At 37.0% G+C, this 23868-nt stretch overlaps 1 protein-coding gene across 1 annotated transcript in view; it reads left to right on the top strand.

Annotated features, from left to right (window-relative positions):
• Nucleotides 1–2666: 2666 nt before the first annotated feature.
• Nucleotides 2667–23868, top strand: part of MGAT4D (MGAT4 family member D) — a 35637-nt gene continuing 14435 nt past the window's right edge. The window contains exons 1-7 of the mRNA XM_041461786.1: nucleotides 2667–2826; nucleotides 12758–12919; nucleotides 14967–15095; nucleotides 16799–16932; nucleotides 19221–19267; nucleotides 21093–21206; nucleotides 22520–22595. Of these exons, the coding sequence (XP_041317720.1) occupies nucleotides 2736–2826; nucleotides 12758–12919; nucleotides 14967–15095; nucleotides 16799–16932; nucleotides 19221–19267; nucleotides 21093–21206; nucleotides 22520–22595 (753 nt within the window). The 5' untranslated portion in view covers nucleotides 2667–2735. The remainder of the gene's footprint in view (nucleotides 2827–12757; nucleotides 12920–14966; nucleotides 15096–16798; nucleotides 16933–19220; nucleotides 19268–21092; nucleotides 21207–22519; nucleotides 22596–23868) is intronic.

Here is a 23868-nt window from a genome sequence, read left to right as displayed (position 1 = left end):
ACTAGCAGTTGGATCTCTCTCTAATCAGAAAACTTTCCATGGCAGCAGCTATTACGTATTATTACTGGTAGTTATTCTTTGTTCCTATACCTTTGCAGATGAAGGGCATGGAAAATAATCTACTGCTTGGCTCAGCCAGAAGCCTGTATTATGTCAAATATTTATTTTAATGTTTTGTTTCTCTACCCTTGCTTACACACGGATGTGTGAAAACAGTATAAAAATGTGGAGCAATCATCTGACCAAGAAGAGACGTTCACTTACAAAGCACAAGGACAAGCTTAGGAACTCTCTTGCTGGTAAGGAGAACCAGTCCAGTGAATCACTTTCTTGGCATTAAGTATTACAGGTTATTCAGCAACGTGTTCTTCTATAGAGTCTTTTTAAAGATAATCCGTTTGCCAAAAATGCAGAAAGTCTGCTGATGGGAGATAAAACTGCTCTGAAACAATTAACACCCCCCAAAACCCCAACACAACTTATTCCAGTTATACACAGTTCAGTTCTTGAGCATGTGAAATAACATATGAAGAGAGTCCTGGGAGAGAGATACTGTGAAAGCATGAAGCAGATAAGGGACCCTATTTGCAAGTAGGTCCAATGCAGTGGAAGTTCATGACAGTTTCAGTCATGAGATTCACTACCTCATTGAAAGTTAATGACCTAGTCTATGGTCTTGTCTTTTTTTTTTTTTTTTTTTCCCTTACTTGCTCTGAACATAAGGTAAAATAAAATGTGTGTTAGATTTCTGCTAATCTTATCTTCAGCAGTCCTCCTGCTTGACCACATCATTTACATGTTCACTTTGGCTTTATTACAGATAGAACACCAACCAATAAAGACATTTTATTCATTATTTGGGTGGTATTTAATGCTCATTTGTTCCTCTTAGTTCTAAATCTCTATTTTACTGCAAATGTGCCAAAATCTACATTGACCATCCATCAAAATTCATGCCCTGAGCTTTTAGTTTATTAAGTGGGAGAGGGACATGGTGATGGGAAGGCAGTAGAAGAAGAGGATTTTGTTGTGATTGCATTGCATCTTATTAGCCAATTATAAATGCATATCCAAAGTGTAGCTTAAAGAAGATTTCTCAGTAAAATATTTCAATGGCACAGAAACAGAAGGTAGAGGGAAGTTCATAAGAAATGCGTACAGGACAGGAATAATGAGGTCTAACTCAAGGCTTCACGGCAATTTATGGAGCTACACTGAGATTTTTAGTTCATGTATATACTGATGCAGGCTACTAGCAGTCTCCTGCATTTTTAATGAATAATAACATTTATAATTCAAAGTAATTAGTAAAGAGAGATATAAACCCACCCATGTCATAATTCAAAAACAGGAAGGTCATGCTAACCTTGCCATAGCAGCAATATACAATTTATGAGGTCTAAAATTTCCAAAATGGACATAGTTATACTGTTGTTAGTATAAAGAGTAGCACATAAAGGCAGCATTGACATTAGGACTCCAGCACACCTGTGTCTGGACACAACTGTTGTAGGATTTGCCATTGCTTTGCACCACACCATTCATTTTGCACCAAAATGATTTGGGGGTTTGGTACAAAATGAGGTAAATTGTTAAGTAAGCAAATAGAGAAAAGGAAGGAAGAGATACTGTATTAATAATACAAGCATATTTTTAGAAAACAAATTATCTAAATTACTATCTCCTCTGGCTAAATAAGGTAATGAATTATATGTGCTAGTAATACATTAAGAAGTAGACAACAGTTTAGATAGCAAATAGCTTGCTGCTTTTGAGAGCTACCCAAGCCCAGTCTGATTTCTGAAGCTGTCCTTTGCATGTTTGCCACACAGAACAGGAAAGCACATTTTCTTTATCATAGCTGTAGAATGAAAAGTAGATTTGTGAGCAGGTAGAGAACTTTTCAAAGCAAAAGCCACTAAATACCTGCTAATCAGGTATAAGAAGGAGGAACATTTTTGTTTATAAAATGTAGGTGGTTCTATTAGAACTGTGTTGCTCTAAGTGGTTCCAGGAACCTTGGTAAATGAGGTATCTGTTCCCTTTATAAACTATATTGTAGAAGATGTATTCTAAGCAGTGACTAGTTTTTTGTTTTCTTATGGATTGCTGAAGACCTAAACAGGCAAAAGGTGTGCGTGTCTGAATGGAAAGGCATGTGTGAAGCAAGGTACAATGGCTGCAGTATAATACTGTTATCAGGGTAGAGGTACCAGTGTACCATTAGACTTTGATCGGGTTAGATTTTGCAGCTGCTTGCCCTCCTTCCTCTTTAAAGGTGAACTGAAAAGCTTCGTTTATTTACCTGGTTCTGTGACTCTGCTAAATGCACGTATTAATTGTATACATCTTGGCTTCCTGATACAATTTTACAAGCAGTGTAAAACCAAGTGCCCCATTGGTTTTGAATGAGCAAAATTATGTTCACCATTACAACGTTGGGCGTGGGCACGAGGCTGGTGTCTCCCGAGGGAAAGCCGGGCGGCGGGAGGAACGGGTGTCCCCGCTGCACTTTGCGTGTCCCTACCGACGGGCACCCGCTCCTCGGGGAACGCCGATGTGCAGCGGAGGAGCTCGGCCGCCCCGCCCGGCGATCAGCGAGGCAGGACGTGGCCCTGCCCTTTGCGCAGGCGGTGGCGGGGCAGGGTAGGGCAGCGCGGCGCGAAGACGCCCGGCCCGCGTTGCCCGGGCGGAGGCGGTGGCGTGGGGGGTCTTGCGGGCAGCGCCCGCGGGAGATGCGGCTGCGGCTCGGGCGGGTGCTGCCGGCGCTGTGCCTCGGCGCCGCCTTCCCCCTGCTGTGGTATGCGGTGTGGCAGGGGAGCCGAGGTGAGAGTGGGCGGCGGGGGTGCCCCGTCCCGTCTCGTCTGTTCGGGGCGCGAAGGGCAGAGCCGATCGGGTCCGGAGCTCCGGGCAGGGATGGTTGCGACGGGGAGCGCGGCGGGTCGCCCCATCCCCTCCCGGAGCTCCGGACCCGATCGGCTCTCCGGGCGTGCTGGGCAAATAAGGAACCTATGTGGCGCCGGGGCTTGGCAGCGTGTAAGGCTGGGCGTGCGGGTCTCGCCTGTTTCCCCGGGGTCGTGCTTTAACTGCACCCAGGCACAACCTTGCGAAATAGCTTACAGGATTGGATCCTTGGGCCATACTTGCCCTATTAAAAATACAACCCTGAATTTAGGAAACAATAAAAGTTTCGTTTTAACTTTTTTTGCTCTTTTTTTTTCTCTTTTATTTTTTCAGCTCTTTTCTAACAAGCATCTTGCATTAAGATGGAAAGAAAAATCTAAACGTGATTGCTGTGGCTGTCACTTTTAAAGTGATTTTGATTTTATTGTTGGGGAGGATAAAGTGACATTGTCCATCCTGTAATTGTATTTGTGCCTCATGTATCGTCACTTTTTCCTGTGCATATTTCCAGGTCCGGAATGCAGAGGAAAAAAAAAAACAAACTGAATTTTTATATTTTATTTCTAAACTTTAAAATAATACACTACCTTTTTAGTAGGTTATGTAGGTGGCACATGCCAAATAGATCCTCATAAAACCATGTCTAAGATTCTCTAAGCCAATGCAGGAAAGATAAAACTGATGGTATTTTCCAAAAAGAAATGAGAAGGTCTTTCCAAATGGTATCTCTGAAAGTTGCCGACATGGCTTGTTATGGGTGAAGGAGGTGGTTGGTTTGGGGTGAGGGAAAGAGAGTGGATCTTTGAGTGCTTCCTACCTTTATAATAGGTTTGGTTTTATAGATGCAGAAGAATTAAAATAAACCACTAAGTAATTTCTGGGATGAACACAACTCCAGATAGCAGATAATTTGTTTATATTAATTATTCCTGTAACAAATAAAAGTGGTGGTAGAGATCTTGCCCCACAATGGCATATTGAATAGAGTCAAGACAGTGCTGATCCTCCTGCCTTTTAGGTCAACTATATAGTTGTTTACCTTACAACATTTTATGTTTCCTTCAGTGGCACTCCTGCAAGGAGTGGGGAAGGAAAAATGAGGAAAAATCTTAGGAGACTGAGATCAAAGAGAGGTCAGAATTAAAGAGTTCATCCAATCTGCAGTTACCATTGTGGTGTCTTGTGTCTTGTGGTTCATGTTTTCAGACTCCTCATTACTGACATTACATTTTCATTTCACTTTCTTTTTGACGTTTCTCTGATGACATTCCATACTGGGCTGTTTTGCTTTGGGATTTTGTTTGTGTTTTGTTTGTTTGTTTTGGACAAGAGGGATAAGGTGTTGTGGTATATGTGTTGTCTTAACTTCTCTTTCCACAGCTGGCTCCTCCTCCACAGAAAACTGAGTAACTAATTCCTCTCAGATGGTATAATTTTCCTAACTAATATTATTTGCACCTGTTTTGTATCAAACTTTAGATCTTTGCATATGTGAATATGTAGTCTTTAGACTCTCTTAAGCTTGGTAAATCTCACAAATATGTAAATAAAATAATTAATATTAGTAACTGAAGGAGAAAGTAGCAGTACATGGTGAATGACTTTGTATTATATTTGTTTTACTGAAAATATAGTCTTTGCTCCCAAGGGGTGTTAGAAGACAAGCCATCTACCCATCCAGAAAACCTTAAGAACAGCCAGCCATAGGTAACAATAACAAAGGTTGTTACCTTTTTCTGCAGAGAGACAATTATTGGGAGCAAACCCACTAATGCTCTTGGTTGTCACAGGGTATTTGTTTAAGAAAATGGTCTAAAATTAATATTTTGCTCTGAAAACAGGCAGATATCTCTGCTTAGATGTTGTTCAACCTCTGGTTTTTTCCTTCTGCACTGCTGAATTTGCTCTCCATTGTCATGCTTAGAGCACTATAGGAATTTCCACTTTTGGTGCCTCTCAAACTGCAATGTGTATTTTCTTTTCTAAGTGCACATTGATTAATGAGCTCTACATTCTCATAGTTGCAGTTTTTATCATATTAAAGCTGTAGGGGCTTTTCCTCCCCTTTGCAATAGGAGCAAGTCAAGAATTATGTATGACTGGTTATAGGCTTTGCAGACAATTTTTTTCTGTTACCAGAATCCCCTCCATCATTTTGTTTTTACTAGTTGTTCTTCATACCAGAGCTACATGTAGGAAGAATTGCTTTACTCTACACAATGTGGGTGGTATAAATGCAATATATAAATGCATATAATACACTTGGAGGACAGAGGAAATGTTTAATTTACCTAAGCTTTGCTTTATCATGACTCTTATTGCCAGAGATTCTGTTATCAAGGTCATTTATCCTGCAAAGCAGGATGCCATTTTCACTTAGCCCACCAGTTACTGTGAGTACTGTTGCAGCTTGTCAGCCCCCATCTCTTTCCCTCATTTGTCAAGTGTTTTCTTGCTTATTTTCTTTCATACATTTGTTAAATCTCCCCTAAATTTTTTTAACTTCTCTGCTCTGCCCATTTAAACGTTTAGGCTGCTCTTGATTTTTTGGCTACAGTCTATCACACTAAGCAGTGTAGACTACTATTGCTGTGTAGTCTGCAGTATTCCCTCAGGTTTCTGTCTAGTTGATTGTTTCTTGGAAAGCAGTGATTTTGGGATAGTAAATAAGCTTTGTAAAACCAAGCTCAAGACTAGTTGCCTTAAGTACTTTTATAATATAAAAATATGTAAAATATTCTTCAGTTTGTCTGCAGTCTCAGAGCTTTTCAGCCCTTGAATATTATAAGTTTGAATCAGATATTGGCTCTGTCCCACATTCTGTGCAAATAAAAATCAGTACCTTAAGTCATCTTTAAGCTAAAGTGACCTTTAAACACCTTATAATAAAGGTAGCTTGAGAGATTTGAGTTGGAATGTATTTACTGTCAAGACAGCAGTAATAATTGGCCTTTTGGTGCTGCTGCTGATTATTATGTGCAGGCTCAGTATTGACTTGGAGTTGTGAGACTAAAATCAAGTACACGTAACTCACACTGGCATAGCAGGGAAGATGCTACTCGCTCATTCACTTAAAAATGAAAGATCAGAATCTATCACATTCACTAGACTTCAGTTATTGTGGATAATGCTGTGTATATTTTAACTATGGTTAGAAAGATGTTTTTATAGTCACTTTTTCCATTGCTTTATAAATATAAGCAAAGGTTTCATACTAAATATGCTGATATTTTTGCGGCCAGAAAAAAAAATAAATAAAGATATTAAAATAGTTGTGGAGACAACTGGTAATGATCATATCTTCAGCGAAAGCAAATGCTGTGTCTAAAGTAGTGTGATGATTTCTTAAGCATCCACAGGAGTGCTTGTGAATACAGGCTGCTATTAGTGAGCAGTCAGCTGGGCTGCTGCAGCAATTCCTTTTCCATGTCCTACATGGCTTTGCTGTGAACTTCTTGGTCCCTCCCCAGGCCCCAAGCCAAACCTGTCTGAAGCAAACAATTTGTATCTGAACATAGGAAAGGCTGTTGTTAGGATGATGCAGAGGTTTCTGCTTGTGAAACTGAGTTACAATTCACTTGTTAATTCACCTGACCAAAATTGTCTGCTCTCACAAAAATGCTCTTCATATGGGTTTGGAGTTCTGAGAAATAGCATAGAACTTACAGTATACATAGTGCTTTTCTCACACAGTTTAACTATTGTTTTCCATGTAAATACTAATCCCTTAAAAAAAATCACCCATATATAAATAATAAAGTAAATGTAAGGAGGCAGTAATTTTTTTGCCACTTGAAAAACAGAAGGCAAAACCATATTATAACCCATTATGAACTTACATAAAGTTTCTTCAGAGGAAATAGTATTCCTGAATAAAAAGAAATTTTGGTGTCTATGCTGAATAACAGTGACATTTTTGTAAGTCACAGCAATGAGGTAAATCAGATCATCTATTTTGGCAGTGCTTCTTCATGTTGCTCTCAAGGGTTGCAAGATTAAATCTCTTTGAATTGGTTTGTAACATGTTGCTGCCCTCTTTACCTAAATTTGTGGGATACTTTGTCCAAGAAAATTAAAAGTAATCTTTGCCTGGAAGTTAGGAGAAATTGATGCTGAAATATGATGTCACAAGGATCTAGGCATATACACATTGTGTCAAACATTGTGAAACCTGACATTCTTTAGTTATTCCTTTGAGGTGGGATGAACTGTAATGATCATAATTTTTTTTAAAATCTGCATTTTGAATTTGCTCCACAAATTTGGGAGGGAGGGGTGTATTTCTAGTAATCTTCTGTCTATGGTGTTATGCTTTGTTTCAGCTGTGCAGCCAAGTGCAGGTCCCCAGGAGATTCTGCCATTTGTGATGGAGTTCTTTGCAGGTTTCCTGTCCAGTCCCAACTGGCATACTCTGACTCAAAGGTTCAATAAAATAGTGGCAAATTGACAGATTTGATAAGGAAGTCTTGAATTACACTGCTCTCACTTCAGATCACCCAATACAGCTTATCCAGATTTCTGAACATGCAGAAGCCCATCTTCCTGTCTTCTCTAGAACTGCTAGGCTGTGTTTAACCACCACTTTTCCCAGCTGTCCCAGCTGACTGGTAGGCTACATCTTCCCTTCACGTGTACATTTCCTTCCAGTGACACTGAGAGCAAACAAAGGTTATTGCACTTTCAGGTTTTGCCTCAACATGTACTTGGGATGTGGCTGAAATGCACAGTGGGATAAGGAAAGAGTTTTTCAGTCCATCAGTTGCTTACTCGGTTTCTTTGTGCAGTTCTGTATTTGGCATTTTAAAAACCCTCCAACATACAACAGCCTCAAAGGGTCCAGTTAAAGCTCAGTATTTACTGATCCAAAATTTTGTATCAAAATTCATATCCAAAACTTAGAAAAGCTGTGTAGTTTTACTGGCTTCAACATGTGCAATTTATTAAATAAAGATTCTGCTGCTTCTTACTGATACTTCAGGCATGACTGTGCCTAAAGAGTAAAGAAACTTAGCCATAAATCTTGTGGCACAAAAGGAGGCCAGTTATTGTTGGGTTTTGTAAAGAAAGAGATAAGGGAGCATTTCAGACCTCTCTTTGCTGTACAGTGTCTTGTCATAACCTTAGACAAGTGTAACCATATGACCTTCTGCTTTCCTAGTGTTGTACACTGAGTCTTGAGTAACAGAGTTTTGTCTAGAAATACCTTAGTCAGTGGCTAGGCATTTAACTACATGTGTGTATAATTTGGTGGTTGTTGCTACCTCAGGAAGAAAAGTAAAATATTTAAATATTTAAAATACCAACCAGAACAAAGCAATAGCAATTGCTTGAAGTGATTGAGTACTACCTTAAAACAAAAGTATACCAATTATGACCAAACACTATACAATATCCATTCCATTTCTATACTTTTTCATTCATTTTAATAATATTGCTTTCCTATATGGTGATGTTCTGACTGAATTTTTATGATCACTTTTCACTACATTCTAATATAGGAAAAGACTTGAATCTAAAATGAGGATTGTTTGCCAACATTTAAGAAAATATTGTTAGAGCTTGAGTTGTATTTTCTTTGAAACAAGTTTGCTTGTCTATTTTCAGTTACAGTATGTAAATTGTTCAGTAAAAGTATTCTGTGCCAAACTCAAGACTGAGCCCATGTTCATTAGACAATATTGTGAGTTTTTAAAATCCACTTATTAACTTTGATCTGCCTTTAACTCTGTAAGGTGTGTGTTTGTTTTAATATTGAAAGTATTCTGATCCTCTTCCCAATATGGCCTGTATGGGAATAGAGGAACCCTCTCTCCCCTGCTCCAAGATGCTGGCACAGTGCTTTTCTTTGATGTCCCTGGGTTAATGCAAAGTCCCTCTACTGCCTTGTAACTCCTGATGTGGACACTGTCAATGCCAAGTAGATGTCTCTAACATTTTGGAAGACACAAATAATACTGTGCTGTAAGACTCGAAACAAAATAGTTAAAGGTAATGCACATTGTTGAATGTGTTTGCCTAAGAACTTGCTGTTCTGACCTGAGACAGAGGCATTGTTTGGGGATTTTTTTTTTCCTTCCTTACTCAGAGAGCACAAAACCTGAGCATGCAAAGCATGTAACAAGATTCAGAAAGGTATCTCATATTGGATCAATTATGGAGAGATAATAAACTGCCAGTTATTAGTGCAATGCATGCCTCAGTGGTTTAATATGCCTCATTAACCTGAACAGTGAGCAGTGGTTCCAGGCACAGAGTATGACAAGATCTTTTGCAGTTAGTGTGCTTATATAGTTTTCTTTTAAGGAGGACATTAACCAAATTTCAGTTTCTAAAAGAAAAAAGTCTTTGGGTATGATAAGCAATTTAGCTTGTAATCAAGAAATAGGAAAAAGATTCACTGCTAGACTTTGAAGTGTTTTCTTCCCTCCCTTCTGCCACTCCAAATTCTCCTTATATTTTCTTTTCTGTTTGAGTGCTAGGAGGAGATAGTGATGAATTGTTCCACAGCTCTTAGATATTGCCAGAAGTCGTTAATGAGACTGAAGCATTTATGATCATACAGGAAGTATGTATGTATGGAGCTAAGAGAAATAATCAGTTGGCTTTGAGAATGAGTATTTGCTTTAGAGATTGGTATTGTTTCTAAAGTTTCAATATGCAGTGCAGAAAGTTTTATATATAAAAAACGTATCTATTAGGAGATAACACAAGAGAGCATTTAAAACCTTTTTAAATGTTGCTGCTTTAGAATTACAGTATCCATAGGTATGTATGCCAATGTGTAGTTAACAGTCAGAGGAAAGCTACAGTAGAGCTGAAAATTCACTGCAAAAGCTTTTGAGTGCCATCACTGTGTCTGGGAGGTGGCTGGGTCTTTTTTTGCTCCCATGGCTTGTGGCTAGTGTAGTCCCATTGACTTTTCTTAGAAGGGAAATTCAGTGAACCACTCTAAGCCCATCAGAGAGACTAATCTTCTGCTCACCAAAGGGAGAAGAAGTCTTTACGTAGAATCCCAGAATATGCTTAGATGGAAGGGACACACAAGGATAATTGAGTCCAACTCCTGGCCGTGCACATAGTCACACCATGTTCCTGAGAGTGTTGTTCAAAATCTTCTTGAACTCTGTCAGGCTTGGTGACACTGCACTGGGAAGCCTGTTCCAGTGCCCAGTCACCCTTTGGGTGAAGAACCTTTTTCTGATACCCCACCTAAACCTCCCCTGACACAACTTCATGCCATTTCCTTGGGTCCTGTCACCAGTCACCACAGAGAAGAGATCAGTGCCTGCCCCTCCACTGCTCCTCCACTCCCCCTCACAAGGAAGCTGTCAACCACAATGAGGTCTCTCCTCAGTCTTCTCAGGCTGAAATGCCCTGTGTCTTTCTAAGCAATCTATTGCAAGCAGCTGTTTTAGTTCTCTGTGGATCATTAGATGCTGAAAGAACATTTTCCACACACACACACACACACACTCATTCACACAAGTCCTTTTAAACTCAATGACTGTTGAAATATTTTGGGTGTTTAGCTTCATAATGCTTTCTAAACACACATTTTTAACAAAAGTTTTGTAATAGTCAATGTTGCTTATTTACCTGTGCTCTAATAAAGTTTAGAATATTTCATGTTCTATTTCAAACTATATATTTTTATAATAAATTCTTTACCTAGGGTGAGTGAATATTATGTTCCTTGTGTCAAACCCTTGCTTCCTGAGCCATCAAAAACAAATGAGATAAGTGATTAATAAGAATCATGTTCTGCTGACTCAAGAGAGGGTTCAATTCTGAAAGACTTAAAAATGTAGTTTCCCTCTTCTATTTCTGAAGAAATAGATAAGGCTGATTACAAATACCAGCTTCTTTGGCTGCACTCAGAGATAGTTGAGTGTTGATATTTTATTTCCAAGAGGCACCTGTGACACTTTGGTAGGCTCATCTGTAAATAAGCAAATACAACTGCCATTACTTGGTGCTTGCCAAAATGTCAGCCCAGAGGTGACACTGGTCATTTTGAGTCACAGTGACAATGCATAGCTGAGAGAACTATGAAGAGAGGGACTATGATGTTGTAATTTGTCTGCAATTTCTTTACTAATTCTTTCCATAAATTGGAATTTAAAGAAAAACTCATGTCTATTACTGTATATTTAGCTTATAGTTCTGGATTTGTTTAGGAAATGCAAGATAAATTTCCACCATGTTTACGTCTATTGATGTTCTATCTGGAATCACTTTCTTGCTATGAAAATGGTGCCATGATTATCTGTTAGTCGTCTAAATCAGCTTAAACCTTTTGTTTTCATTTTATTCATATACATTCTAAAGGAAAAAAACCTAAAGATTGGATTGTGCCATTGGAAACACAGCTACAAAAGAAAAGCATAAACAAGAAAGTATGTTCATACATGGTATCTGATGAAAGGGATCTTCCTTAGGTATGCCAAAAAATTTAGCCTGTTTGGGGTTCTAGCTCTGTAGCTTGATGCCTTGTGACAGATTTTTAAATTTGAAATCTATTTTAATCTATTTTATCTATTTTATATTGTTTAAAGATAGACTCTTCATCTATTTTGACCTACCACATTTTTTTTAATTTATTCTCTGATTTTCTTAGGGAAGCCTACTTCAATCAAGTAGAAGTGTCTTGTTGCATGCAGCTGAAATAATCCAGATTTCCCCTTCCTTCAGCAATGCTAAATTTATGTTCATAGCTCCATAGTGTAAAATACTCATTTATACGAATGCCTTTCTTGTAAGTCAAAACATTTTTAAGAGTGTCAAAAATTTTAGGAAGCATTAATTTAATAGGATTTTATTAAACATCCTTTAAAATTTTAATGAGGTAAATAATGATAATACACATCACATGTTTACTTCTTTTTTTCTAACCACTTTCTTCCTAGATGTTTTAAACTTCAGTCTTTCAATCACACATTTATTGATTAAATTAAGGACTTGTGTTTAATGCAGATAAAACCCCCTGTTTATCCAAAATACAAACTAATTCCAGTTTGAAACACCTCTGCAAATCCTCACAAATTTGCATTACCTCTGTATTTTGCTCGTAGTGTATTTTACAGGTGAGAATCCCTGGGAATTTACTTTTCCAGAGAGACAACGGTGGGTCCTAGAAAATGAGAGCTGCCACAAATAAAATGTAGCACAGCCTACAAATAGAATGGGATAATATGTTATCTAAATAACAGCATTTAACTAGGAAAAAACCAAACCAAACCAACTAAACCACAACAAAACCAATAAAAGAAGCAGCATTATAAAACATTTTAAAATGAGGCAGAAGTCCACTTTTACATTTTTTACTCTCTGTTGCAAAGGGGTGATGTTATTGAAGTATTGCTTTATATTAATTGTCTTTAGTAACAGTTCTTAACATACTCATAGATGAAGACTGAATGCTTTGTAAACTCATAGATGAAGACTGTAACTCATAGATGAAAACTGAATGTTTTTACTACCTCTGTTTTATTCTTAACAGTGTTTGAAACACAAGACAAGCCATTACATAATTGTACTTTTCAGTGTGAAAAGGGTCATCGCGATTTGTTATTTGGTGAAGAAAGGAGCAACTTCCCTTGCAACTCACAGTCTTTCACTGACTTTTTCCTTATTATGGATTTTGTATTCTTGGTTTTGTCTTCAATTTACCTTTACCCAGGTGTGCTCCCTAAACTCTACCTTCTTAATACTCTTCCAGACTCCTTCTAATCCAGAATAAACTTTATTATTGTTTATGCACTTTGGTGATGTGATCTTCTGGACCATCTACTATTCTTGAGATTCATTCCATCACAAATCACCTTTTAGAAAATAAATTATGTTCTTATTGCAGGAAATGACTTAGATATGTACCAACTCCACTTGCTGGAACTTCAGCAAAGACTGTTGTATGCTGACAAGGAAAATAAAAAAAGATCACATGAACTGAGCAGTGCCCTAGATGAAATTAAACATATAGTTGCAAGAAGAATGAACATGACAAAAAATCACACAGGTGTGTAAGAGTTTTCTCTGGTTTTTGTTTTGTTGGTTTATTGGTTTTTTTTTTTTCTTAGGACACCAACATATAAATTTTAGTGCTCTGGCTTCTTCCCATTGTTTAATAGAACTTTTTAGTTACCTTGCTTTACAGACTGTTGTACATCTCTGTCTATCTGTACACTCTAGTTACATGCAATAGATTGACAGTTTGATTTTGTAACCTAAAATAAATTTTGTAGTTATGCAGGATCTGTCTTCCTCCCTGTTGAGACTGGCAGAGCTTCTTTCCTGGAGAGAGAAGGGAAACTAGAAGAGGCATCTCTGTGCTAGAGGCATTTCACAGTATCCCCCAACTTCAGAAAGAGTCTGGGTGTGACTGAAAACTACCATTTAACAATCCTTATTTTCATTCAGTACAGCAGGCTGATAATCAGACTAAAATGGGGAATTAACGAGGACTGTTACAGGGGAGGAAAGAACAAGGTGCATTTCTTCTCTGTACAGTCAGAGTTGTTTCTTCTCCTGTTCTCCCCTGCCAGTTTTTTATCTGTTTATCTGATAAGAATTCATTGGGACTGTTCAGAAGTTTATAAACAAAGGGCTGAGCATTGGCAGGGTGGTGGCCTTAGGAGCTGTCAGCCCCCAGTAACCCCACATACTGTGGGCAAACAGTTACTGCCTAATGCACAAAATTGCAGTAAAGGGGAGTGCAAGTTCCCCTTGCCTCTGCTTTCGGTTCTTATTAGAGCCAGCTAAATTTCAGAAAGTATTAAATCTGTCAGTTCACAGGATTTAAGGCAGAAATTTCTTAAAATCACTGAATAATTTTCCTTTTATTTTTACTTATCCTTCTGCTTCCCATTCCAGCCATGTTTTATTATACAACCAAAATTGAAAGGTTTATTGTAGTCAATGGAACTAAACTCCCTTGCCCAATATTTGATAGGTACTACTTCCAAATTAAGAAGGAGAGTCCTTGAAAAGTTGTGAAGATGGTTTCTATGCAGCAAAATTCCAGTATATTTAATGGCTTAACAGTGTGGAAGGACTTGTGAGTCTCTCTCTCTCATACACAAATGTCTGGGCAGATATATATATGGTTGCTTCAGGGTTTTTCAAGTATTTTGTGTAAGGTAGGAAATCTCTTTTTAGAACTAATTTTCAGTGGGAGTATCTTTTGGGAGTTGAAAAACTTAAAATATTGCCCATTCAGTAAGCCTCTGCTTTTCTTAATCTCAGCTGAGTGAATAAAGCTGATGATGGTTTTTGTGATACACGTATGTAACTTTGAAGGGTGGTAAATTTTGGGAGTTATTTTAGATTAATTTCTTGGGAAAAGCAACTTTCCATCCCAGTCAATAAACATTTTGTTGCTTTCATGTTTATTTTAAAGTAGTAAAGAAAAATAAAATCCCTACTTTTCTCTTAACTGCTGTAGCCTTTTGCTTCTTGAATAGTTTTTAAAGGCCTGTATGTGGTCATTCTTTTTACCATAGGACATTTGATAAACTGAGAACTTTTGCTTGAGCTGTAAAAAGCACCATGTGTTAGTTTTTGGGGAAAGCATTTATGTTTATTAAGTAGTTAAGAAAGTTATTAATCAGAATGTGTTTCTTTTAATTTACAAATTGTTTGCCAACCATGTTAAAAAAAAAAAAAAACCAACCAAACAGTTTTTTACTGCTGCCTTTAAAATAACTACTTACTGTGTTTTAAGATGACTCAGTATTGCAAGTGTGCAGGCATGGGGAAATACGGATGGTGTCCCAGTATTTTCAAGCTTGGAGCTCTGCACCAGCACCTGAGTGGGAAGGAGTTGTACTTGGAAATTCTCAATTTAATATAATGTCATATATATTATGGCATTAATCATAATCTGAGAAGCAGCATTATAAAACATTTCTGAGGAATGTTTTAATCATTTCTGAGGGATAGTTCTGATTGAATAACCTTGTGTGTGGTAATCTGCCAGTGTTCAGTTGAGCAAAACAGGTGAAGAAATAGGCTTCTCTCCTTGCTTTTTAATTTATGTGGATCTGTGTGTTTGTTGTGTCTTTAAGGTGATTTAAAGTGGAAAGAGTTAAACCTCCCCATGCATCTTACAAATATCTACTACTATCTCCCTCACCTTCGAAAATATGAAGATGCAATTTTCCCAAATATTATTTTTGGGCAACAGAGAACTGGAGGTAGGAAATCAAGTTTGGCTTCTATTTGCTATATGTTTGGGTTTTTTTATTAATTTCTAGCAATGAAGCATACTCAAAAGTTTGGAACAGATTTTCTCCCTTAACTTACTAATGTTGCCAAGCTGAATGAATTTTAATAGCAATAGCAAAAGTGCTTTTAAAATGCCCACCCCTATTTCAAGTCTTTATCTCAAAGTACTCTGAAAACCCCTTGAAACAGCAATAAAATAATCTTAATTGAAAAACAAGTTTGTTTTTTTTTTAAGCATATGTTCATATGGCTAAGATGCAGTAGCTGACATCTTTTCCCCACAAAATTAGTATGGATGAGGAAGCCAAGGCGAATTTGCAATGCATTCAGTCTGCCAGTGTGAGAAGCAAAGGGAAGGGTGATGTGATAATTTAAAGAATATTAATATATCTTCAATGTAGCTTTTTCATCCACATGACAAATCAGCTGGCACCTGTAGAAATCATAATGAATTCCAGTGAACTATAATACAAATTTTAAATGCATTGTCCTGTCATGTGACAGGTAAAAGGAACATGCAAAAAATAGTAAGCAAAGAAGAAACTAGTCAACCATTTTGCTGAGTTTTGTATTTTGTTGAAATTTTTACTTTTCTCTAGGGTGATTTTATATGAAGAAACATTGGCAGTGTTTTTGATTTAACTAAAAAAAAACCCAAATCCTGGGCCATGCTCATGACAATGGATAACTTTCTACAGACTACTTATTAGTAGGTGTAGTTGTAGTAATGTGATCTAGTGTTGGAATTCTCACTGGAGTGCCCATAGATCAGTGTCACTAATAAAAAAATACTCTATGTTTAACCTACTTTTATTTGTACAGAAAAATCACAATAGCAAGACTGCAGTTTAATAAGTACAGGCTGACCTTCAGTGTATAAAATGAAACAAAGCCCAATAGTTTAATGGGATATTGCTGGGAAAGGAACATTGGCACTTTGGTTTTTGAGCTGACACTGGCATGGAAGTTAAAGTCAGAAGGAAGTCACTAACTGCACCTACTGTTTTATTTCAAACTGTTGTTTCCTCAGTAGCCTTCTGGGATTTTGGTGAATAGAAACCATCTGCAAAGAATAAGATTGCACAGGTTTACTGAGCTGTTTGGCTGCTGATTTAAGTAATGCCCATACTAATGAAAAAAGAGACATCCTGCTTATGATCTGATGATGTGACACAGCATAGGTTTGCTACTAGTGGAGTCCTTGCCAGAGACACTTTCAGTTCCTTTCTTTTTAATAACAATAACATCTTAGTTCTTTTTTTCTTATTGATGCTATGAAAACCATTGATACATATCAATTAAACTGCTCAGAAGGATTTTTGAATTGGATTCCTTTCTGAAATACACAGCATTCTCTTCCTATGAGAACCTGTTCACTAGAGCAGTGCAATATTCACTTTTGAATCTCAGTAGCAAACACCTACGTGTTTGCCAGAGGCAGGGGTATCTCCAAGTTCTCAAGTGTAGACCTGGTGTTTGTAACACAGACACAGGTGTCTCTAAACTAAACATAGCTGGAGGTATCTCCCCTCCCAGGTAGTAGTGCAAATGCTGTCACAGTGCTAAGGAAATATTAACTGTCTCCAAGTTTCATGGTCACATCAAATCAAAATTAAAATGTGATTTCAATTTCCCTTTAAGTTACATGGCTTGAGGCATTCTCTCTTTGCAGTCTCCCTAGTGATGGGTATTCCTACAGTGAAAAGGGAAAAACAAAATTACCTGATTGGTACATTGCGTTCCCTACTGTACCAACTATCTGAAGAGCAAAAGAAGGACTGCATAATAATAATCTTTATAGCAGAGGTAAGTGTGCATGGAAAGATGCAGGATGCTGATAAGAAAACATGAAGATTTATGTCTCAATGTAATAGTGCAAAATACTGTTGCAATACAGTGCAAATACTATTTGCGCCATACTATTTGTAAATACTATTTGCACTATTTGCAATAGTACTAGCAAAATACTAGCTTGGCCTTTGGGAGGGATTTCTTCAGGGCTGGAGGAGATGGTGAGCAGTTAGTGTTCATATGTGGAAAAAGAGCCTCAGTGTTCATATATGGAAAAAACCCTGCTAAGCAGATGATCTAAGGGTAAAAATTCTTATTACATTTACCAACACAGTCCTTGATCTGATGGATCAGATTTTCCATCAAAAGCATATGAACTCATTATTCATCTTTGAAAGTAAGGTTTTCTGCTTCCAGAATGAAATGTAAGTCCTCCACAGAAAAGTGCCATAGAACCTGAAGAAAGTAAACTTAGTGTAACAAATATTCAAATTATATATCTTCTGGTTTGATAACATGTATCTTGCAAAGTATCTTCACATATTGGAGCCTTCCGCATGTGTTTTGGCATTTCCCATGCAAAAGAAAACTGTTCAGAGCCTTGAGCCTGTTTGGGAAAGTAAACAGTGCTCAAGGTAAGATATTAAAGATAAATGTTTTTTTTTCCTCACTCAAAAATACATTGATTACATCAGAAAAAAAAAAAAAAAAAAAAAAAAAAAAAAAAAAAACACCACAAAAAAAATATAAAAAAAAAAAAAAAAAAAAAAGCTGCTGAAAGGAATTAGCTAGTAATAGCTTCTAGCAGGTAAAATGACTGTGCAATTATTCAGAATTCATATTTATTCTTCTATGTTCTTCCATAGACAGCATTAAATCAATGCATGTATTCATTAACAGTTACAGTTTGCTATTTTTTATTATTTAGTCATCACTTTTGCTGGTGTAAAAGTGTCAAACAGAGTATAGTTCACTTTAATTTTGGCCATGACTTCCAGTTTTCTGTTTGGATCACAATGATGAGTACAGAGGACCAATTTTATTGGCTGTACTTCCTCTTCAGCATAGTTTTTAGGAGCTGAACTTACTTTGCAGTTCGTATTTCACAGTGAAGAGCCCTGGCAGTGATGATCTTTGCCTGGCTGCCATTGAGGTAAACTTCTTATTACAGGGCTTCAGAGGATTCTGTGAGTTTTTAAGGGTTGACTTTTGAATAGTTTCCCGCTGTGGAGAGTCCTTATGTGACGCTTTGAACAAACAGGAGCTGTGGTTTTAGTAATAGTCCATATCAGCCAATTTAGGATTAAACTGCCATTGTAAGACCTACTCTCCCTTTTCTCCCAACTCAAAAGTCATGTTCTCACAGCTTCCATTTTTTCAGCCATGCAATAAATTGGAGCAGATATCCATGCTGATCTGATGAGAAGTGATAAGAAATTTTATTATGGGAGAAGGACAGGTGTGTTCACTGGTCATGAATCCACACCTTCCTTTTTCCCACAAAGTTTTAAAAGATCAAGGTGAATGTTTACATCATGGGTTAAGCTTGAGTAACTTATTGACTGAGAGTGAGTTTTAAGTCCTGGGTATTTTTTTTCTTACCACAGTTCTGTATTTCACTTTTATTTTACTTACCACAAGTTTAACATATAATTGGTAACAATTATATATTAAACAATTTGTTTATTTAAAGAAAAAATCTGAACTTCTAAGACAGTTATTGTGTTGTTTTAGAAATAAAACTTTGCACTCTAAATGTAGTTAACAGATATGTTTGGCATACTAACATTGTTACTTTTATGAAACAGCAGTAATGAAGGTCTTCAAAATTTCCAAACTTAGAGCTGTAAGTTTGTTATATTAGGAAGAAATTGCATAAAAATTTAAGTATTGCTGGCTTTAGAATATTTTGCTTAGGTGATTTTTCTCATCAGCCTTAGGCCTCTTTTGTGATTTTTGAATTATTAACCCAAACCAGCTTTTTTTACTGATAGTTATATGGCTGTGCTTTACTGGCATAGCAAAACAGAATTTTAGCCAGAAAATAGCTTGGTCTTCTGCAAAAGCAGTGAAAAACAAAGTGCCAGAAATGGCAGCTGGGGATATTTGGTAGCAAAAGTGAACAATATTGAAAGTTTGGTTGGCTTGAAAAGCCCATACTGTTCCTTACTAGAAATGCTGCTGTAACATACCACATTTGTTTGGAAGGAAAAGAAATTGTTTGCATATACATAATCCCTACAAAGTGTTGTTTAATACAAAAATGAGAGACTTTTAATGAAACCCTCCCTTCTTTTCTTTAGGTGGATGCAGAGTATGTTAAGAGTGTTGCAGAAAGTGTTAAAACCAGGTAAGTCCTACACTCAACCACCAGTGTGAACATATTTGAAGCTTTTATGGAAAGAACTAGAACATTTCAACACTGAAATGGAACTGAGACAAAGGTGCACTCTCTATATATGCCATAACACATTCTGAAATTGAGAACAGAAGTATGTATATCAATTAATTTTTCATTTCTTATTTGATAAATATGCTTTAACTAACCAGTCAAGGTCTCAGCTTAAATCTCTGATAAATATTTACTTGAGCCTAAGTCTTTTTCCGACGAAATTAATGATGCAATTTATGCACCTGAGGTTGCACATATGAGGTCCCCACTGACTACACAACCCTGTAGTATAATCTGGCATCTGTCATAGAACCACAGAATTCCTTAGGTTGGAAAAGCCCTGTAAGATCAATAGAGTTCAAACATTAGCCCAGCACTGCCACCACTAAACTATGTCCCCTAGTGCCATAACACAGCCATGTTTTCCCAGGCGTCTTTGTTTCCATTTTTTTTACTATTTTTCAGGAAGACAATAGACTTGGGACAGTGATGGGATTACATTTATAATCTTAAATGCTACTACATGATGGGAAACATGAGATGGGTAGTCTTTTCCTTGCCAAAGTAACCCTAGAGATGTCAAATGGAAGCTTGGTTCCCACTGCAGTTCTGCTTGATCTTATCTTCCTTGAACAAGATCCCTGGAGGAGTTGACCTTTTCTTCCACATTTGAGGGTTTCTGCATATCCTCCTTCACTCAAGGGTTTCCCACATTGTGTTTTGTGTGTGGGTTTCCCCCAGAAGACTCATACTGAGGCTGTTAGCTAAGCAATATTCATCATTTCCTGCCTTCAGAGGATTTAGCTCAGCTGGAAGGACAAGGGGACAAGGGGAAGAGGCACTGCCAGGGTAAAATACCTACAGCAATTCCTTCTTGGCACTGCCAGGGTACAATACCTACAGCAATTTAAACACTCAGAGAATTTTAATTACTGCTGTATGGTTTTTGAAAAAAATTACTGCAGAGTATTTGCTTTGTCAGGGCTACACAGTCAGATTGATATTTTTTCCCATAATGCTGGTATTCTGATGTGTTTAATTTTTAGTATTATCTTTTGTTTACTAATCATAGGAAATGGGAAACTCAGTTTTGGAACCACTACTCTACCTGTTTTGTGTTTGGATTTTAAAATTATGCAATTTATGGACCTGAGGCCTGGTTGTTTGTTTTTGTTGGGTTGGTGGTTTTTTTGTTTAGATTTTTTGATTGGTTGTTTTGTGGGTTTTGGAGGAAAGGGAGATTTGACTTCCAAGTTTGGCTCCCAAAATATGTTACACATTTTTTCAATCTCTTTTTAAATGGAAAATTTAATTATTGGAGCAGAGACTAGACCCAGACTCCCCATTTTAAACTCCTGCTGTGGGACAGTATAATTTTGCTTAGAAAGTAGAATTAGAGTTGGAGCAATGGTAAGGAAACTGGGACCTCTCATGCAAGAACAACAGTTGTGTGTTGTTCTAGGTAGTGTGTTTGGTTGTTAATTACTGCTGCATTTTGGCAACTATCTCTGGATTGTTAGTAAACATCTACAGCTGCAGGAGGGACAGGATTTCTGAGACACACTTCTCTCCAGTGTTTTCTGAGACTTGGATGAGTTTCTGACCTGTCTGTTCTGATGGTTGTTAAAGGCTCCTTCTTGGTTCCAAGTTTGCAGTCAGTTTCTTTGCTAGAGTGGTGAATTCCACTTCTGGAGGAGCAGACCTAACTTTGGGGAGCTGCTCTCTTTGGTTGCCCTCAAAAGTCTTTTTGAGGAACGAGGTCTCACTAGAATTCTCTTCCCAGCTTCCCTAGAGAAGTCCAGTCTGGAGTACTAGAGGTTATTTCTCCTCCTGCTTCCTATTACCCAGATCTTTCCAACCTGAAGAAAACACTTGGAGATTCTGAGGACCGAGTAAGGTAAGATTGCTGTATAAAACCTAAGATCCTTTGCTAAGAGTGTAAAATGGAAAATTCAGAAAAAGTCAGCATTGTTTGAACTGATAATATCTGTGTTTCAGAGCTAAAGGACCTCATTTGTACTTGCAAAAAAAATTTAAAGGGGATCTTGAGAAATGCTATGCTGCACATCAGCTTCATAAAAGCCAAGGCTTCTCCTTTAGGTCTTGACTCTAGGCATCCAACAGGTGTTAAACCAGATGGATAATGCCAACAAGTAACAGGTTATATGATTTGTCATAAAGGAAAAAATAGAAACATTTTTAATGTAACTGATGAGGGAGAGTCTCTGTGAACACACAGCCAATGTGGTCCTTTAGCTAACCACTGACAACTACTGTGGGTTTAATTAATGACCTAACTTTTGGTGATCATTGCGTTTTTATCACTGTTACTACACGCTTAATGGTGATTTCATTCACTCCCATGCCCCAAATTCAGTAAGACAGAGATTATAACCTTAAAAAATATTTATTGGAGGAAAGTAATTTTCTTAATCAACAATAACTAATTTATCAGAAGCCACTGCAACAATGGAGCAAGAGAGTTGCAGTACTAGGAGTTCAGGCTGGACGAAATCAGCTAGTATATTTACATATATGTGTGTATGTATATTGGCTTTATAGATAAACCTTATGTGTTCATACCATAGACCATAAACAAGTTTACATACTTATAATTTAGTTTTAGATATTATTAGATTTGGATCATTTATATGTTTACGATAATTAAATATTGATAAATTAGTCTGTAGTCTTTCAGTGTTGATTATCAAACATCGTCATCATCCTCTGGTAAAATGAGACACTGTACATAATTTGTGTTTATATTTAAACCCAAAAATTACAGTTATCAACCTGCTCTTGTGCTGTTCATACGTAAAACCATTTACTTTTTAATCTTTAAATAATCCATGTGTCTTTACTTCTACTCTTCATAAAATAATGAGTAGAATCTTTTAAGTCATTTGACATTAATAACTTGTTAGACATTTTGTTTCAAGCTCCATTGACAGAGATAATTTTTTTTTGTTTATTTAATGTTTATTTTTGTGTATTTAATGTTAACTTTTATAGGAAACTAAAATTATTTACAAATGTTTGTATTGATTGTAGATGAATCCTTTTGCACTTAACAATGGAATATACAGAATATACAACCTTACAATTTTATTGTAGAGACAAAAAATGCAGAGCATTAAAAGTTCTCTTATTATAGAAATAACTCTTGCAACCCGCTCAAAAAGCTTATCAGAATTTGCTGCTTATGTTTAGGTGGAGAACTAAACAGAATTTGGATTATAGCTTTTTAATGCTATATGCTCAACCTAAGGGAACATTTTATTTACAGGTATGTCCATATTATCATTAAGTAGCAGCAATACACCTCTACTGATGATTAGTTTTGGCAATTTTTATTTCAAAGGCCTTAATAAAATCAGCAATCTTATGTTATTTTCGGTGTATTTTGCCTATGCTCTTTACAAGCATCCACATGTTTCTGTATTTATCTACATCTTGCAGCAAGGTACTATTTGATTAAAACCATCTCTGCCTTCCTGTCATTTGTGAGGCTGAAGAGCAAGGTAACTGAAGCATGAAACACTCATTTGATTAGGTTAAGAAAGTCAGAGTTTAGTATCTTTTTACTTACTGCAGCCAGGAAAAATAGTGATAGGTTCAGGTTATAGCCCAGAGGACAATTAAGTGAAATATTTCAGACAGGGAAATACCAGTAGAGTGATACTTGTGTTAAGGTCAACTACAAGTTGGCACAGATCCTTAATTCTCCAGATTTTGTGTTAGCCTTTAAGAAGATCCCCATGCATTTAAGCTTAGCTTTAACCATCATTCTAGATTTGTGCTAATTTGCACTCCATAAAGATCTTAATCACCACCAGAGATTCTAAAATTTATGAGAGCTGTTCAGTCATGGAACAGGTCTATACAATTTCACGTAGCTCAATAATGTAAATAGTTTTTAAAAAAAGTTCAGGAGAGCATTTTGCCTCAGAGTTGGTATTCCATAAGGACATCACAGGTTTCCTGGAAGCAGAAGACTGCAGGACCTGGCATCTCCTACCGTTTTTCTCAGGATTCAACAAAACCACATTTGAGCTGGGCTACTTAAGAGTCCCCATGCTCTGTTCTCAAATGTGGCATAGGTGCTCAGGATGCAGATGGACAAACAAAAATACCATGTTTTGAACAATTTAATGGAAAATAAAGTATTATCCTGTGGCTTTTGTATATTTTTAAGAACATTATACAAGTTTACTGAGTGCACTAGAGCATCAAGGTGTACGAAACCCAGTGAAGTGAAACGTTAGGATGCTGCCAGACACTTGATGTCCCTTCCTATTACCAAGTTCTCCAAGGATTCATATTTGTACCACAATGACTTATGTATTTGTATTTCTAAAGGAATTTGAGAACATGTGTTTTCTTATCTGAGACATTATAAAACAACTGAACTGTGTTATTAAGAACAAAGCCTGGATGGTGCTGGTCTGGTGGGAGTTATGCTTGCTTTTGGAATTTTCTTAAAAAGAAACTATACTTTCCTCATACCATTCCTCATAGCGTTCCTACTATATCCCATTCTTCATTTGTATGACCAGCCT

Source organism: Pyrgilauda ruficollis, unplaced genomic scaffold (assembly GCF_017590135.1).
Source record: "Pyrgilauda ruficollis isolate IOZ18807 unplaced genomic scaffold, ASM1759013v1 scaffold154, whole genome shotgun sequence".
Lineage (NCBI taxonomy): Eukaryota > Metazoa > Chordata > Aves > Passeriformes > Passeridae > Pyrgilauda > Pyrgilauda ruficollis.
Note: the sequence above shows the minus strand (reverse complement) of the source record. Positions and strands in the feature narration are given on the sequence as shown.